An 18,381-nucleotide genomic window follows, 5' to 3' on the forward strand; every position below is an offset into this window, starting at 1 on the left:
GGCTTCCAGCATCATACAAGAGTGATGATAAAGATAGGCTGTAAACAGATTCTGGGAGAAAATGATGCAAACCTCACTCCTGACTGGAAGCCTTTCATACATATTATTCTAATCGCTGTGTCATCTGGGCCATAGTGCTGTGGTGAGCATTTAAAGGAAGGTCTCAGAATCAAGTTTTGGATACAGAAGATATGAGGTGATGATAATAAATACATTTATCATGATTTCTTAAGGTGAAGTGAATGAGGGAGAGTCATTTAGCATTTTGTAAACAGCAGAACCAATGTTGAGTTTGCTTTGGTGTACCATTATGATTCTTTTTGGAGAGAAGAAAGGTTCATGTGAAAAGGGCTCCTGTGTAGCCCAAGAGAACTGTGCTCATGAGTCAAGCTGCATAATGGATGCCTGTGAGCCAGGTTATTCATATCAAGTAAGTCATGGATGGAAATGGTGTCCAGGGTTAAATGTGTGCCCTAGACCTGCCCCTTACCGGCCTCCTGGCTCACCTCTTCCAGCACCCTCCACTAATAGAACCCCTGGGAGATTATGTGGAGTGAGCAGGGTAGACTACCACTCTCTACTATGGCAGAAAAAATTTGTCACTTGGCTATGCTCTTATCAGTACTTCAACTTGGCAAAGCCCTAAGAGACCTGAAAGATCCTAAAACTGGACAGAAGATCCTAAAGCATACACTCAGATGCAAAGTTTGTATAGCCAGCTCTAAGGAGAAGCTGATTCCTACTGTGCTACAATAGGAAGCTGCCTTAGCATCCCTTACCTGGCTGTGGGAACTTTTATCACAAAGCATTAAAGCCCTTTGACATGTATATTCCTGGAGGGCTGAGGGTTTCCTAGGTTACCCTTTAACTAACGTAAGGTGTATTCAGAAGGTCACATGTGCTATTCTACAGAGGGAACAGAATATTTAGTCACCCACCCTTGAACTGCAAATGAATATGTTTCTGGATACATTTTTGTCCCTGCATCTAGGTAAATATCACCTTCTAGGTAAATATCATCTTCAGGAGCGTTGGAGGCATCAGGTGCTGCAGAGTGACACCTTTCCCTCCTCAGACATAGAGCATATTTAGTCATTCGTGTGCAAGGACATATGGTTCCATGGCAGAAGGTAGACTTAGCATGCATGAGGTCCAGGACTCAGTTCTCAGAACCAAAAGAAGCAAATAAAAAGAGAGGCACTATAGGTCCAAAGGAAAAATGCTTTTGTCAAAATTTAGGCCTGTGTCTCACTTCTCCTAATGCCTGGATTAGCTGGAAACTACTATGGTAATCCACAACTTTGGTCCCAAAAGATCAGGTATAAAGTTTTAAAAATCTGCACATTTCAGATTTGGGTTGATTTAACATTTGCTTTTCCCCCCATCTTTTTTGTCTCTATCACTACTACTACTACTGTTGCTTACAGTGTATTATTGGTCATTTCATCCTGTTCCCCAGCTCCTCTTAGATTCACTCCACTTCCCCACCCACTCAAATTTTGTGTGTCTTTCCCCCACTCCGTTTTTTTAATCTGCTCAAATAATTTGTGCTGTCCATATACTCATGGAGGTATGGCCATCGCTGGAGCTTAGTCAACTTAGCATGGGCCACACCTTTAAAACCAACTTTCCCTCCAATCTCTGGGAAACTATCAATCGCCAACAGCTCTTTAGCTAGGGGTGAGATGTCATGCCCCGTCCCCTCCATGCTGGGATTTGGGCTGACTGAAGCTCATCCTTATATTTCAGGTTTCTGTTGTTTCAGTATATTCTCATTAAGTAAAGTGTGGTGGCTTCATTGCTCCCCTGTTAACCTTTTGAACCTTTAACAATACTCTGGGTATGCCTCCTTTTTCGTTTCAGATGCTTGTTAAAAAGTTTTTAGTAATTTGGATTACGGATCAGTCTATTTATTAATTTGCTGAGAAAGGCTTCTTTGGGTTTAGACATATGACTGGTATATAAGCATTTTATTGACATAAGTCAAAAGAATGTATAAACTAGCCGGGCGGTGGTGGCACACGCCTTTAATCCCTGCACTTGGGAGGCAGAGGCAGGTGGATTTCTGAGTTCGAGGCCAGCCTGGTCTACAAAGTGAGTTCGAGGACAGCCAGGACTACACAGAGAAACCCTGTCTCGAAAAAAAAAAAAAAAAAAAAAAAAAAAAAATAATGTATAAACTAGTCTCTTAAGTAGCCACAACTGGATTAGAATTTGTGATCCTCCTGTCTCAGCCTCCTGAGTACCAAGATGGCAGCAGGTTTGATCCCCTATTCTAGTCATTCAGTTCCTTTTCCATTGTGGAGTAGGTGGAGGAGACAGGCTCAGTTTGTCCCGAACGTCAGTGAACCACTTGCTCCTCTGAGGCACTTATGAAGAGTGGGGGATAGGTGGGATTTTTCTCATCTGCCTTTGGACTGCTTCCATTACAGGTGAGGGTGAGGTTTGAGCTGAAGTCCCCAGTAAAGACCATAGAAGATTTCCTTCGGAGGTTCACACCCAGCCGCCTGGCTTCTGGCTGCAGCAGCATCGGGAACCTGACCACCAATAAATCCAGCCACAAATCTGGATCGGCTTTTCTGCCCAGCCTGTCTCAGGACAGCATGCTTCTTGGGCTGGAGGAGAAGCTGGGTCAAACAGCATCGTCCATTGCCAGCAATGGCTATGCCAGCCAGGCAGGCCAGGAGGAAAGCTGGGCCTCAGAGTGTACTACAGACCAGAAGTGCCCAGAGGAGCAGAGCGAGCAGCAGGAGGGGGAGCTGAGATATGAGGCTGAGAGCCCAGATGAGGCTGCACTGGTGTATGCAGCCAGAGCCTATAACTGTGCCCTGGTGGACCGGCTTCATGACCAGGTGTCTGTGGAGTTGCCCCACCTAGGCAGGCTCACCTTCGAGCTGCTGCACACACTGGGTTTCGACTCCATCCGCAAGAGGATGTCAGTGGTGATCCGCCACCCACTGACTGACGAGATCAATGTATACACCAAGGGGGCCGATTCAGTGGTCATGGATCTTCTGCTGCCATGCTCCTCAGGTAATTAGCCTCCTCTTCTTACATTGCACCCTAGAGCCAGGCAGGGCATTTTGAGAAATTCTACACCACTGAGTCAAGGGATTTTCATTAATCCTGCCTGTAGCACAGACCCTTTGAGAGAATCCCAGCGTTCTTAGTGCCCAGTGGCATGAATTTAGGGGACTTTTGCATCTTGACCTCACCTTCTTCTGCCCTCTAAGCATAGTGGAGTTAGAATTTTCTTGGAAAGCATCCCATTTAAATTCTAAGCAAGGAAGACTGGGGAGCCTTTAGATCGAATGTTCTGGAAGTTTCCTTTTTGCTGTAGACTTGGAGCAGCTTTGTGTTCTAGGCCACAATCTTTAGCCTGTTTGTGGGCTATGTAAGAGTAGATTAGTGTCATAGGAAGTGGGCCTCCAAGCATCTTTATTCTGCCTTCAATGGGCTAAGCACCCCCTTTCCATTACTTTTGGTGTAAATTGTGGTTTGTAAAACCACAGAGCGATTAACCATCAAAAAGGTTGTAACTCTGTGCAGCTAGAAATCTCCTCCTGACCTGCAGAAGGAAAGCAAAGGCCACATTGTAAGGTGAACTTGGTTTTACCTCTGTCAACACTGTAGTGAGAACGAAGGAGTGAGGAAGAAGGTGGATGTTGAATGCTGACAGTGGCCCAAAAGGGTCCAGCCCAGGGCTTTGCTGCCTGACCCCCTACAATCTTTCTGGCTTCCATATCCTGGAATCACATTGGGTACCACCTGTTGTGAGACTGTTTATGGAGTTCTTGATGCTCATAACAGCAGAGGTTCAGAGTCCTATTAATGGGTTGATTTTTTTTTTTCCATTCCAAGATAACTTTCATTTCTATTCTTGACTCTTGTTTACACCTGCATGAAAGAAAACACAGAGAAGGTAGCTATCTGAGCAGATTTCCATCTACTGGCAGTACCTTATTAAAGGCAGAATAACAGATGATAGAGGCTTCAGCCTCTAACACAAGTAAAGGGTCATGACAAAAGGAAAGGGCCTGTAGGAAAAGGACTGTATGGAGGAAGGCATGTGGTGGGAGTGGGAGGGAGATTAAAGAGGCAGGGGGACAGTAATCAGGATGTATTGTATGCATGCATGAACTTCTCAAACAATGAAGTCAATGGCATGTACGGTGGGGCAGAGGACAGCTGAAGAAGCCCATCCCATCCTATGCTAGCTGTAGGGGACAGTAAGCCCTACCTAGCTGTGCGAGGTACCAGACTCCATGAAGGAAGCCAAATATTTTAAGAGGTTTAAGAACATCACAACTGTATAGACAAACCATAAAGAAACTCTTACTACTCAGTCTTGTAATGCCACCTGATAGTCAACTTTTTTATTACTGCAACAAAATACCAGAAAATATCAGCCTATAGAGAGGATTACTTGGGCTCACAGTTAAGAGATGTTAATACACAGTTGCTTGACCCTGTTAATCTCACTATTGTGATGAGGCAGGCTGTTATAGGCTCACCTACTAGAACAAACTCCTTATCTCATGGTTAGGAAGCAAAAGTGGAAGGAGGTGCCATCCAGGTACTATTTACCCCTTTGAAAACATATTCATGGTGATCTAATGAACTTCCACCAAGCTTCAGGTTGTGGACATCATCCACCCTGCTCCAAAACAGTGGTATCAAACCTTTAAAACATGGGCTTTGAAGAATCCAAACTGTATCACCATTGTTTCACGGTTTAGTTTTTTCATTCATTCATTAATTTGTTTATTCACTTTACATGCCAGTCCTCCTCCTCCTCCTCCTCTCCTATCCCACCATCACAGCCCCTCCCCCAACTGCCCCTTCCTCATCTCCTCAGAGAAGGGGAAGCTCCTCTGGGGTACCGCCCACCCTTGGGATTTCAAGTTATATCTGGAGGCACGTCCTCTCCCACTGAGACCAGATAAAGCAGCCCAGCTCTGGGAAGGAGATCCAGAGGCAAGCAGCAGAGTCGGAGACAACCCCATTCCAATTGTAGACAAAGGTGCCCATCTGCTACAAATGTGTAGGAGACTTAGGTCCAGCCCCTGCATGCTCTTTGGTTGGTGTTTCGGTCTCTGTGAGTCCCCAAGGGCCCAGATTAGTTGACTCCATAAATCTTCTTGTAGTGTAAAAGACATTTTAAAATCAACCAATGCTAAGAAACAGATGTCTTTAAAAAAATAAATGTAATAGTATGGACTGCTTACCATATTATGTCTCATTTTTTCCTAATATGCCACAGGGGAAGGAGCATTATCTGGGGCAGTGTCAGGACACTCATTAAGGTCAGGAGGGAACATAGCAGAGGACCAGAGATGGCGGCTACTAAGTGTACCCATGACTTTGCTCTTGTGCAGCATCTGCAAAGGAAGAAAATATTTACCCTTTACAAAGCAGAAACAGAACCAACTTTAAGGTCAGGGTTGGGGAGCCCACACTCTGTTTTGGGGAGCTTTACAACCCCTTCCACTAAGTCATGCTGCCACAACACAGGGTTGCTGTGCACCCATGTGCCTTGTCCTGTCCACTCCCTAGGGTAGGCCTCAGGAAGAAGCCTGCCACCTGCAGTTAGCAGCAGATAAGAAGAGCAGAGCTCAAATTCCTTACATACTGGAAGGCCTAGGTGATGACAGTTCTATCTGACATTCTCAAGTGCCACTTGGCAAGTAGAACAAATAAACATCATTTGATTGTGTGGATCTCCACTTTCCACTGGGAAGTACTGCAGTTGCTTTGGGTAGGGAGGATGTATAAGTATACTGGACACGTCAAGACTGAGACTGCAGACAGCAGTGGGAGCAGCTGTAGCAAAGCTCTGGAATGACTATGAACGCACCCACCTGGACACATGACCGTCTACGGAATTGCTTAGCTTTTAGTTTGAGAAGACAAGACTGGTGTGGAGAAGAACAGACTTGCTACAGATGGCTAGGAGTACCCAAGAAGCAACAGGCCACCTGACCTGTGACAGATGATGATAGTAGGAGGGTACCCAGGTCTCTTTGCTGGATGTAAGACACATGCTTTCTTCAAAGAGCTCACAGCACTGTGACAGGGCAAGAGAGGCAATTATATCAGCACGTAGCCAAGTCTTCATCTTGCCTGCCATGGTGGGAAGTGACAGGGTGTGAGATATGTAGAAATATTCCACCCAACTCTTCACATTCCACGTCTAGGCTTCCTGGCTCTTCAACCCTGTGTGAGTCATTCACTTTCTGTGTGTCAATGCCTGCCTCAGAGGAAGCCCTGTACACACTGGCGCAATTCCTGGTATGCCACAGACTCCTATTCCTCTGTCACGACTCCTCAAGATTCCCTTGCCTATGGTTTGGTGGAGTCACCACTTTGGAAGGACTTTAAGACAGTGAACTTCAGTCTGCTCTGGTCTTCTTTCTCTGCGAGCAAGGACAGAGTGCATGTTCACTGTAGCCCTCTGCCCAGCAGGGTCTCACATGCTGCTACCTACTACATCAGTAAAGCTTTTTATTCTTTCTTCTCTCTCTCATGAACAACCAAAGAATCACCTTTCCCCCTGTTTCTTAATAAAATACAATTTCTTATTGGAAAAATATAATTTCAAAAGTGTAAAAGAAATAACACTTAGCACTCTATAGAAAAAATACACATTGATATCAAGAAGAGAAACTGTTTCCCCTTTGGGAGCCTCGCGGGTTGTGAGCGGCAACAGCAGTCTCCCAGTATCTCGCCAGTTATTGCTCTCTCAATCCCACTGTATTTGAAAGTTGGTGAACATGTAGGCCATCTTTCTAGACTGTGGTAGGAGCTGTCACTCTGGCACTTGTCTGCCCCACCCTGGTTCAGTCTCAGCATCCTTCTGCATGGATCCCTCTACAAGCAGTGTAGGTACCGGCAGCCTTTATCCCACTTCTGAATATACTGGTATTCCATTATCTAGGGCGCTGAACACCAGACACAGAATTTCCTCCTATTAATAGGTAGGTAACAACCCCCAGAGACTGCTGTAGAATATTGGGGGTGGGGGATAAAAGACATGACTATGACATTACGGGCATTGGGAATGCTATAACTTCAGCCTGAGTCAGCAGATCCTGGCTTCAGTCCAAGATATGAGTAGACAAATGGGTGATGCATACCCTTGCTCCAGAACACAATCTCCTTAGATTCCCAAGATCTTCACTGATGCTCCTGTGGAGCTTGGGTTTTTTTTTTTTTTTTTTTTTTTTTTTTTTTTTTTTTGCAACCTCCTACATCCTCCACCAGATCACAGATCAATGCCAGCATAAAAACAGATCCTTCAAGCCCCAGCACTGTCTTCCCTCTGACAACCCTGCCTGCCTCTTATAGGAAGCTGCCTGATAGTGTAGAAAAGGTTTCTCCAAATGTGGTAGAGTCTTATGTCCTTGTACCTGGGCTGAGTGCAGGCCAGAGAGCAAGTTTTGTGGAGCAGCTGCCCCTTTCTTGCAGACGCTACGCAGATAGTTCTCCTATATCTCGGTTTTCACCCACCCCAGAAATGGATGCCTATGGCCATCCCTATCTCCATCCATTTCAAGTCTTGAATGACTTAGCCTACTTTAATTCAAGTAGTTGATTTGTTTTTTTCAATAAATGTGGTTGATCAGAGTCACTGCCCTATTAGCCTCTTCTCCTGAACCATCCACCCTCTCCTCTCCAGAGACCAATGAAGAGCTTGGGTGATTTAAATTTTAATTTCAAAGTAAATCAGTGACCAGAGACTCAGGAAGCATGCAACAGTGATGAGAAAACACTATAAGGCAGTCAAACTGCAGATATCTTTGAACTTGTCTTTCATTAATTTAAATATTAAAGTTAAATAATCCAGGACAACACTTCATGTTCATTACTAACTATAAGAGGCCACCTTTATATAGAATTGGCCTGCCAAGACATTTTCATGCCATAAGGGTATGATTTATTTATGTTCTGCTTCATACATGAGACTGAGAAATTTTATTTTTATTTATTTATTTATTTATTTTGCCCCAGTTGTCCGCCTCTTGCATTCTTTGTCACACTCTTTCATTGCTGGCCACATCCAGCTTGTCTTGAGGTGAACTTGAATAGTAGACAAGACTTCCTGGGTTCAGTGGTCTTATGGTTCAGAATTGCCAGAAGTAGAAAATACAATTTATAGAATATTCAGTTCCACTTAAATTTCAAATTCAGGGTGTGTGTGTGTGTGTGTGTGTGTGTGTGTGTGTGTTTAGTAAAACTATGACACATAACAATACTTGGACATCTTTTCTCACCAGTGGGGAATGTTGTGGGGGTAGAAATGAGACTTTGAAGTTCTTTTATAAATAAGTTAGTATATTCCTCTATTTAGTAGACTTTACAAAAACATGTCAAGCCACTTTTGATAAAATTTTGTTCTCTTGTGCTTCTCAAATGATTTTATAAACAACCCTAAACTTGTGTTTTGATGAGATTCCATTATTAAAGTAACAGCTGGCTGACTTTGAGCTCTATGACATTTGCACACTGTTTGTAATCAATATGACAGGCACCAGGCAAACCTCCTGGGGGCACTCAGCTGGGCTGCTCTTACTGACTCTTCTTGTACCCTGACTTAGATGACGCCAGAGGAAGGCATCAGAAAAAGATCCGGAGTAAAACACAGAATTACCTCAACCTTTATGCAGTAGAAGGCCTGCGCACCCTGTGCATTGCCAAGAGGGTAAGTGAGGGGCACCTTCAGGAGGGCACATAATAGCAACTGCCCTCCCCGGCCTCCCATGCATAACACCCAGTGCAGCACTCAACAGTATGTCTCCTTAGGTTCTGAGCAAAGAAGAATATGCCTGCTGGTTGCAGAACCACATAGAAGCCGAGGCGTCTGTGGAGAGCCGTGAGGAGCTCCTCTTCCAGTCTGCTGTTCGCCTGGAGACGAACTTGCACCTGCTGGGTAATTAGCTTTCCGGGTGCCTGTTGTATTGAGCAGTGCTGGTTGCAGGGGTTCTCTAGTGACAAGTGACATGGCTGCTCCTCTTGCTCTGGACAGTGCGGGCCTTGTCTGAGGAACCACTTGGCCTGAAGCTAGCTTGTTCCCGGTTGGAAGGGACACATTCTGTAGGCTCTTTCCATGGGCCACACATGTGCCAGACACTCTAGGTTTGCTGTCTCCTTGACTCCTTTAAACCTTACTCTCCAATCAAAATGGCTACAAGGAGCAAGCCTTTTTTAACAATAGATAGTTGGAAAGATTTCAACCCCCTGGTAATCTATGTGAATGTTCATGAAAATACTGAGTTTTGCATCTCATAAATATTTCAGATTCATTTGGAATGAAAAGAAGATGGCTCTTATTTCCCCCTTTGTTCCTATTTAACTCTAATAAAATCTAATTAGTTATTAGGAAGATGTTAAGGTATTTATTACTTTAGTACCTATTTTAATATTTAATTTTTCAGTGGTTTAACATTTTATATTAACATAGTGAATAAGTTCAGTTGAGTGTCCCACAGTTGTATATGTGATGTGTGCTAACACCAGAACTGACTGTGACAACAATGTACACCTTCTTTTGTGAGATGTTACTAAGTTTCCACTGGGCTTGCACATAGCTCCAAAGAACTCACCTTTTCTTATTTAACAAAGGATGCATTCCCTTGTCCTCATTTTCTGAGCAAAGGAGTTAGGAATCTATATTTCTATATATGCATGTCTTTTACAATAGTTACTATTAATATTTAATAGCATGATGTGTCTATAGTAGTTACTGTTAATATTTAATAGCATAATGTGCTCTAGATAAAATACCACCACAGACTTTGTCTGACAGACCATATCCTACTCAGAAAGCTACAGGGTTTGGAACCCAGAGACATAGTGAATACTATCTCTAGTACATTAAATGAAGGTCCTCAAAAGTGTGTCTGCCTATTTTATGCTACTGGTTTGATTCCTGATTTGGGATCTCCTAGTGAGACCACTGTCTTCAGAAAGCAAACAATAGGTAGTTAAGGTGGAACATGCCTGTTGAGTCCTGCATGAGGAGGTACCAGCTATAGGATGTGAATGTGGCATCAGCCTGAGATAAATAGAGGATCCTAGTCTGTTTAAAAAAAAAAAAAAAAGTCAAACTACATAAAAACCCAGAAAGGAGGGAAGTTCTGGAATGTTCTTTATTGATGGCTAGAGTGATAAGAGGGAGGGTGCCCTGCTGGTGCTTCTAGACCACCTGCTCAACCTCTTTGCTCCCAGGCACTAGCCCTCCATGGCTAAGGTGGGTGGGTGAGTGATGAAGTGGCATTTCTCCTGGATGGTGCTAAGTTCTCAGATAGAGTGAAGTTTGCAATGCAGATAGAATCCATTCCCTTTCCCGAGTCATAAAAGGATGACTGTGACTTCCTTCCCTACTTTCTATCTCTTCTCAATTTGGAGTCCTGGCTTGGTTATCCCGTCCAGGTCCTGCCACTTACTAGTCCTGGAAACTTGGACAAGTTACTCAGTCTTTGCATCCAAGTTTAGTTATCTGTCGTGTGTAGAGTAATGATGCCAGTATGGGAAGGCTACTGCAAGGGTGGAAGGAGGAGCTGGCATGAAGCACTGAGTGGGGTTGGGGCTTGGGCATTCTGATGAGTCTCAGGTGCTTGCATCCACACGTGACATGGCTTGACTGACCTTTTTTCTACAAATTGTCTCTGACGATTGGACATCTACCACTTCCTGTCTTTGTGATATATACCCTAAGTTAGACCAGCCCTAGTCAACCTCAGTCTCACACTGATGATGAGATCAGCACACCTTTTGATCTTCTGCATGAATTCATGGAAATAATAAACAAAAATTCAACAGATCTTTCTTGCTCTTGAAGACCAGTTATTAACTACTTTCAATCTCCTGGAAAATTTATGTTTTGAGTGATGGAACCTAAGCTTAAAAAAAGAGTCAACGAACGAGCTTCACCAAGGGCATTTAGAAAGTTGCCCAGCTCCTCAGTGTCATTTCTGAGAAAGATGAAATGAGCTGTTTATATATTTAATATTCTAAGCTAGATTCCTCTTTCCTAGTCTTTTTATTTAGGTGATTATGTTAGGCAACCCACAAATAACATTTCAGCAGGAAGGGTCACTGTCATACTGGGTTCTTAAACTGCTTTCTCAGGAAAAGAAACAAAATATATATAACATTCTGCTCATTTTCCCCAGAATTTTTTGTGGTTCCTCTAAATGTTATCTGAAACCCCTCAGTCCTTCTCTGTTTCATCGAAAGCCACCTTATATCCAGATACTGTAATATGGGTGTATGGAAGAGTTCAGAACTGAACTAGTGCTTCTGTGAATCATGGGATTCAGCATCTCCCCTTCATTGCCTCATCTAAACATAATCACCTGTGCAAAGCCGTGCCTCCTAACATTGGGACTTAGGACCTCCCTCTGTAAATCTCAAAGCATTCTTGGCAGCATATGCAATTCATAGCTGTTCACCAGGACAGGGAGCTTGAAATAGAAATGGCAAGAATCCTGGGTCAAAACTGGAGCCCAGGAAATAATGGGATGCAACTCACTTCTAGAGGTAGGAATGCAGAAATCAGAATGTACACAGAAGAAAAATGGTGGCAGACGTGAGCACATTACAGGAATGGATAAATAGTCTTCACCCCAAATTCTTAGGAAAAGAAGTGTTTTGGTTTCGAGTGTGGTTTCTTTTCCATACACAAGAGAGTATGACCTTATATTTTGTATACTTTACACATTATGCATAGCCTGAAGGCGATTTCAGACACTGCAGACCCTTTTGTTTTGACTGTAATCTTTTATATGAGATAATGGCAGATCCACAAGTTTGGGATTCTGGAGCCTTTCAGATTTCATCTTTTTCTACCTGTCACATACTTTCCTAAGCATAATGAAGTCAGTAATGGAATCTTACCTCTTAAATTCTTTGTGTTTGTGGAAAAGGCATTCATGATAGTATTGTTTGAAAAACTATTGAATCTTTCTGCACCATCCATTTTGATAACAAATGGTTGACATGGTTAAACACAAACATTGTATTTTATATGTGAAAACTTTCCAAAGGAAGATAGGGGATGGGTTACTACTAAGACTTTTCTTTTAATCCTTTTGGCATATGGTAATTTCTTCTCCCCATGGTCCCTGTTGTCAGATTATATGCAAAGTTAGCTGCTTGTTAGTCAGAAAGATTTCAAGGTACTCTTTACGAGTGTACATAATTATCTTTGTTGGCTTGCCCTTGTACCTTTTACATATTCTTGACTGAGTCATGTCAACAGCTGTAGTAAGTATCTAGTACAGACCTGAAATGGTGAATCATTTTATCTTGCTTCCAGGGGGACTTTTAGCCATTCAGTGTCGTCTGGCAGGTGAGCCCTAATAAAGTCTTAGGTAGTTGTTAGTACATCATCTGTCTTTGGTGTGTTTGGTACATGGCATTTGTACCTCATCACAAATTGTGAATAAGGACTCACTGGAACTGTCATACATTTAACTAGGTGCCACTGGGATAGAAGACCGCCTTCAGGAAGGAGTACCTGAAACCATTGCCAAATTACGACAAGCTGGCCTGCAGATTTGGGTACTCACAGGTGACAAACAAGAAACAGCCATTAACATTGCCTATGCCTGCAAACTGCTGGATCATGGTGAAGAGGTCATCACACTGAATGCTGATTCTCAGGTAGGTAACTTCCAGAGAGGCTGCACCTTGTCCTCGGGGCTTGGGGGTGGGGGTGGGCAATGCTTAATATTCTGCAAGCTCCAAAGACAAGAGTTATATTAGAAAGCCACCAAGGCTTCCTTCCACCTCTGGCAATCACCATGAGGAGAATGCTTACCCACTGCATTCCTCTTATCATGAGTGCTATTTCTGAGACTTGGGACATTCTTACCATTGTCTTGTGAGATGTGGACTTCTATGGGATTTCTTTTCTTTTCTTTTCTTTTTTAAGTTTCATACTTTGAGATTATAATATAATCACATCATTAGTTTCTTCCCTTTCTTCTCTCCAGGCCCTCTCACATACCTCCTCCTTATTCTCCTTATGGCCTTTAAAAAAATTGTTGTGATATAAGTATCTCTCCCACTCTCAGCATTCCATAGCTGCCTGTATGTTCTTTTTGTAGAGTGAGAACCTCTTGGGCTTTCCTCCATCCATGTTAGCTCCATCTTTTGTTGTCCTTTTTATGTTTAGGCAGTCCTGTTGATAAGACTTCAATGGGTGTTGCTTCTGACAGTTCTAGAAGAAACAATCTCACAGCAAACTCCACGTTCCTCTGGCTCTTATGATCATTCTGCTCACTTTGCCCTATGATCCCTGAGCTGGGCTTCACAGCTCTGCATTTTGATGGGCTATAGTGTTTTGTAATGGTCTCTAGGTGTTGCAAAGAGAAACTTCCTTGAGGAAGGATGAGGAATAAACTTATCAGGTAGACCCTGGAGACCGATGTCTCCTGGGTGAAAAAGTTGGATCTAGGATTTCTTAGTACCAAAAGAATGTACATATAGGATTTATTAATGCAAGGTTGAACTTCTTTTTCATATCATTGGAGTTTTGTTTTTTTTTTTTTAAATGAGTTCCTACATGTCTAGAATGTGGAACCAAGGCAGTGATCCATTTAGCATGAGCTTCTCTGGTTTCATCAACTGCCTCTAGACACTTCTCTGCTCTAGTTGCATTTATTTGCTTAAATCCTCAAGTACCCAGCACTTGGGAGGCAGAGGCGGGCGGATTTCTGAGTTTGAGGCCAGCCTGGTCTACAGAGTGAGTTCCAGGACAGCCAGGGCTACACAGAGAAACCCTGTCTCGAAAAACCAAAATAAATAAATAAATAAATCCTCAAGTATGCAAGGGTTGTCAACTCCCAGCCCCTCTCTGATCTTTCCCCTGAGCTCCACTTGAAATCTCTTCAGGATATCCACAAACTTCTTCGTGAAGCCTGAGCCTCCCTCTGTGCATGAGCTTTACAGAAGCTCAAGGCCATGACAGCCTCTATGGCGATTCATGGATTCCATCTAAGTTCTACACCCAGATCATCAGCTGTCCAGCCCTTAGGACCCTGTCTCTGAGAGCCACCTGTTGACAGTCTCTCCTTGCTATCTTGAGGTTTGTCGGTCTTCAGTGGTACTCCCTCCCTTATTTATGACATTGGTATTTTGTGTCTGTTCTTTGATTACTTTTGATGCCAGTCTGTCAATTATATTGGATCTTCAAGAACGAGGTTTGCATTGCCTTGGCGTCTTTTTTTCTTTCATGTTGTTTGTTGTATTTGAAGTTTGTTTTTATAACAATCTGAGCTTTCTTCTTCATCCTCTTCCTCTTCTTCTTCTTCTTCTTCTTCTTCTTCTTCTTCTTCTTCTTCTTCTTCTTCTTCTTCTTCTTCTTCTTCTTCTTCTTCTTCTTCATTGTCCTCCTCCTCCTCTTGTGCTTCTTTGTTTTTATTTCCTGTGCTCAAACATTTTTCTTTGCTCATATAAGATCTACATTCCGACTGTTTGGCTCAGCACTCTTTGTCTGCACCGCACAATTTTGAAGTGTGTTTTCAGGTACATACAGCTCATGATGTTCCTTATAAATATTTTCCATTTTCTTTTAGGTCTGTGGAGTTTTGCAGAGTGTTTTGTATCATTTTTTCAGTTTTTAGGATGTCTTTTCACCTTTCTCTTACTGATTCCTAGTTTGAGTCCAACCTGGTTAATATTTCAATTCATTAGCTTTGCAATAACAAAAAAGAATAGCCTATGGACTCAGGTGCTCTCTTCTCCAAAGTCAGAGCCATTCAGCTGACAAATAGAATGGTTCAGTTCTTGTGTCTTAAGGGTCAGGGGACAGGACTTCCTGCGTTTCCTTGGCTCACGGCTTTCTTTGTGTCTGAAGCAATTTCTAGAGGGCAAACCCACTGACAACAAATATTATTGTTTTCCTCAGGAAATAGCTTAACTACACCTTCCTTCTGGAACCATGTCTTCCCTCTGAATTGAAGACTGAAAGGGCAATTATTTCCATTCAGCACGCTAAACATATTCCACTTCCTTCCAGACATGAGGTTTCAAATTAAATCAGCACAGGCCTTGAACCCTTGCTTGTTGTAAGCAGTTTGAGCATGGTGTGTTTGTGTTTTGAGCTCACTGACTCTTATCTATTATTGCCTCTTTTCTACTAAGCCTATATAGTGAGGATTTTAGAAAATAAATTCCATATATAGAATGATTTTAGATTTACAAACATGTTTGGAAAAGCCTATGGGCATTCCCATATCACATCCAGTTTCCCCCAATTAGCATCTCACGGCAGCATAGCACATTTTTTATACCCACAAACACATATTAACACATACTCTAATTAAAGTTTGTGCTATAGTAGATTGTCTTACCTGGCACCTCCTGTCCTGTTTTAGGGCTTCATATTACATCTGTTTGTCAAAGCTCTCTTGAATGTCCCTGGTTGTGACAGTTTCTAAGGTTATCTTTGTCTTTCCTGTCCTTGGCAGTTTGAAGAGGGCTGAAAAAATTCTTCATAGACTGACTTGATCATTAGATTTACCTGATGGTTTTATTGTGATTACAATGAAGCTGTGAACTTTGAGTGAAGGGCATTTTGTATCATTATGTAATCACATTGTATAATCATGCCTACATGTTCATGATGCCCTAGTATTTGCTACTTGTATCCATTTTGCAAGGAATGCAGCTCCCTGCCCCCCACTCCTTTCTATACTGAACTCTTTTTTTTTTTAATTTTCTTTATTTACATTTCAAATGCTATCCCGAAAGTTCCCTATTACCCCCCTCCCCCGCCCCTGTTCTGGAAATAATTCCATGTGAATTTGCACTTAAGGAGCGTGGTACTGCAGTCTACCTCCTTGAAGGCAGAGATTCTACATAAATTATTTAGGATTATACTCACATTTCTGTTTTTTCTATGTATTGCTCACAATCTTTTCCCCCAAACTGTTTTCCTACTGATTTTCAAAATGCTAATGCTTGCTTGGAGCTTTTCTATGATGGCTGCTTTAATGTCCCTGTTAGATTATGCTAGTGTCAGGGTCACCTTCTGTACATTGTGCTTTTTCACAGGAGCTGGGATTTCCTAGTTCTTGTGACACTGAACTTTTGTCATGTGACTTATATCAATTATGTTATGACTCTCGCCCTTCCCCCCACCTTTTTTCTTCCTCTGGAGTATGGAGTTTTGGAAACAGGTGATCTAGCGTTTTGGATTTGTACTTCAGGCTCTGCTCAGACTCTGGATGGGTCATTTGCTCAGCCTTTGTGTGCTTCCAGTGCCCATCTTTGAATGTATATATTTTTCCCTTAAAAAGTCAGTTTGGAGCAGGGGTAGGGACTGTACCAGAGTGTCATTCTCAGTGTGTTACGGTCACCTCAGGATTATGCCTGTGAGTGCACAGCATATAGGGAACCCATGAATTCATAAATAGGGCCAGATAAAGTGTCTTCCTTTACTTTCTTTCCAGTATTTTCTAGGTTTCCAAGTGTTCCCTTTAATGTCCTCTGGTGAGAAAACCAGAGTGTGTTTTACCTCTTTCTGATTCTTCTTTTTCCTCCCAAACCCCACCTGCCTATAATGGTAGGACATAGATAAAAACAGTCTTTATACTGCTGTTTTGACACCATAGCACCTGAGAGAAGAGGCAGGGTCCACGCCCTAGGAGTCTTTATTTCTAGATGGCTCTGTTTGCTGCCAGTATAGTAAAACCCATATGATGAGAATTAGGAGAAAACAGAGAGATAGAGACAGACAGACAGACAGATTTCCTGCATCTTCTCTGAGCATTGGGAGTGCTCTTTCTTCCTCCTACAGTCAGAACCCAGAGTTTCTTCCAGAGCTCCTGTTTTTTGGTATTCATTTTCGATTCCTCAGTCTCTTGGACCATGTCAGAGCTTCTAGTATAAAAATGAAACATTTGTGACCCTTTGGTGTCCTTATTGTGATAATCTCCTTTCCCTATCCAAATGCTACTGTTTCCTTTTAGAGATCATGCTCTGTGTACCTGACCAGGTACAACAGCTACATCAGGGTTGAAACTGGATGGGGTGAGCCTGCTTCATCTCACAGAGAACTAGCTATGTTGGTGCTTTGTAATAAATTCAACAACCTCATGACTTTCTATAGCCACATTCTTCTTAAGTTTTCCCAGGTTATCACAATGTCCTCTAGCAGAGGATTCTATGTCCAGTCACAAGTCTGTATGTTCCCCATCTGTGACTGGCAGTGGTGATGTCCAGGGGCCTATCTTCTGCAAGTCTTCTTAAGGGCACTGGCCATCTCTTTTCAGATTTAATAGTTTCTGCATGTAATCATTTCCAGTAAGTATTGATTGGCCACAGCTTGATGTCCACAGTGTGTTGTAAGGAACTAGGCCCTAGGCCAGTGGGTTGTCTGCCTGCATGAGGACAGGAGCCTTTCAAACTTCTCCACGGTGTGTTTGTTCCTGGAAATGAGCAACCTCTTTGGTCTCTGGCACCTGTCCCCAAAGTATATTAATATCCAAGTTTTTCTTTGCTTTGGAACTCGGCTCCAATTTGGGAAGGGCATGGATAATTGAAAAACACAGTAATTGGACTAGATAGGCAGGCTGATCCAGCAAGGGCTTTGAAAGGGCTTTGTGTACCACTGTTGATTGCTCAGTATGAAGCAGGAAGGTTTAGGTAAGAGCCCTAGAAAACTTAAAGGCATATAGGTTGAACCTTCAGCCTAATCATGTACAGTATAGCAGTAATGCAGCCACACCTATGAAGGTGAACATGCTCCATTTCAACTTCAGCACACCAGCAGATTCAATACAGTATAATCAGTGGATACTGAGTTCCTCTCCTCCGCATGATGTCATTCTCTCTAGCTGTGCTTCCTTTTCTGGAGGTTTAAGGAGCCATGGGCCCAGTGCCTTAGAAGGACTTCGGCTGGGGGTATTGCAGATAACCAGGATCCGTGACATGACCCTACTGAAACTTGTTGTGTGTCAATTTCAGGAAGCATGCGCAGCCCTGCTGGACCAGTGCCTCAGTTATGTGCAATCCAGAAACCCTAGAAGTACCCTTCAGAACTCTGAAAGCAACTTGAGTGTGGGGTTCTCTTTCAACCCAGTCTCCACGTCTGCTGACACCAGCCCCAGCCCGAGCCTCGTGATTGATGGAAGAAGTCTGGCCTATGCCCTGGAGAAAAGCCTGGAGGACAAATTTCTTTTCCTTGCCAAGCAGTGTCGCTCAGTCCTTTGCTGCCGATCGACCCCTTTGCAGAAGAGTATGGTGGTCAAGCTTGTCAGAAGCAAGCTCAAGGCCATGACCTTGGCCATAGGCAAGTACTTAGGCTGACCCTGTCGCTGTCTAACTTAGCCACTCCCTCTCAATGTGACCCAAATTTCTTTTTTTTTTTTT

General features: G+C 43.0%; 1 protein-coding gene across 1 annotated transcript in view; it reads left to right on the forward strand.

Annotated features, from left to right (window-relative positions):
* Atp10a (ATPase phospholipid transporting 10A (putative)) overlaps positions 1-18,381 on the forward strand; it is a 165,568-nt gene that overhangs the window by 132,082 nt on the left and 15,105 nt on the right. The window contains exons 10-14 of the mRNA XM_021203618.1: positions 2,433-3,033; positions 8,598-8,701; positions 8,803-8,929; positions 12,482-12,666; positions 17,977-18,301. Of these exons, the coding sequence (XP_021059277.1) occupies positions 2,433-3,033; positions 8,598-8,701; positions 8,803-8,929; positions 12,482-12,666; positions 17,977-18,301 (1,342 nt within the window). The remainder of the gene's footprint in view (positions 1-2,432; positions 3,034-8,597; positions 8,702-8,802; positions 8,930-12,481; positions 12,667-17,976; positions 18,302-18,381) is intronic.

The sequence above is a fragment of the Mus pahari genome, chromosome 1 (assembly GCF_900095145.1).
Source record: "Mus pahari chromosome 1, PAHARI_EIJ_v1.1, whole genome shotgun sequence".
In the NCBI taxonomy this organism is placed as follows: domain Eukaryota; kingdom Metazoa; phylum Chordata; class Mammalia; order Rodentia; family Muridae; genus Mus; species Mus pahari.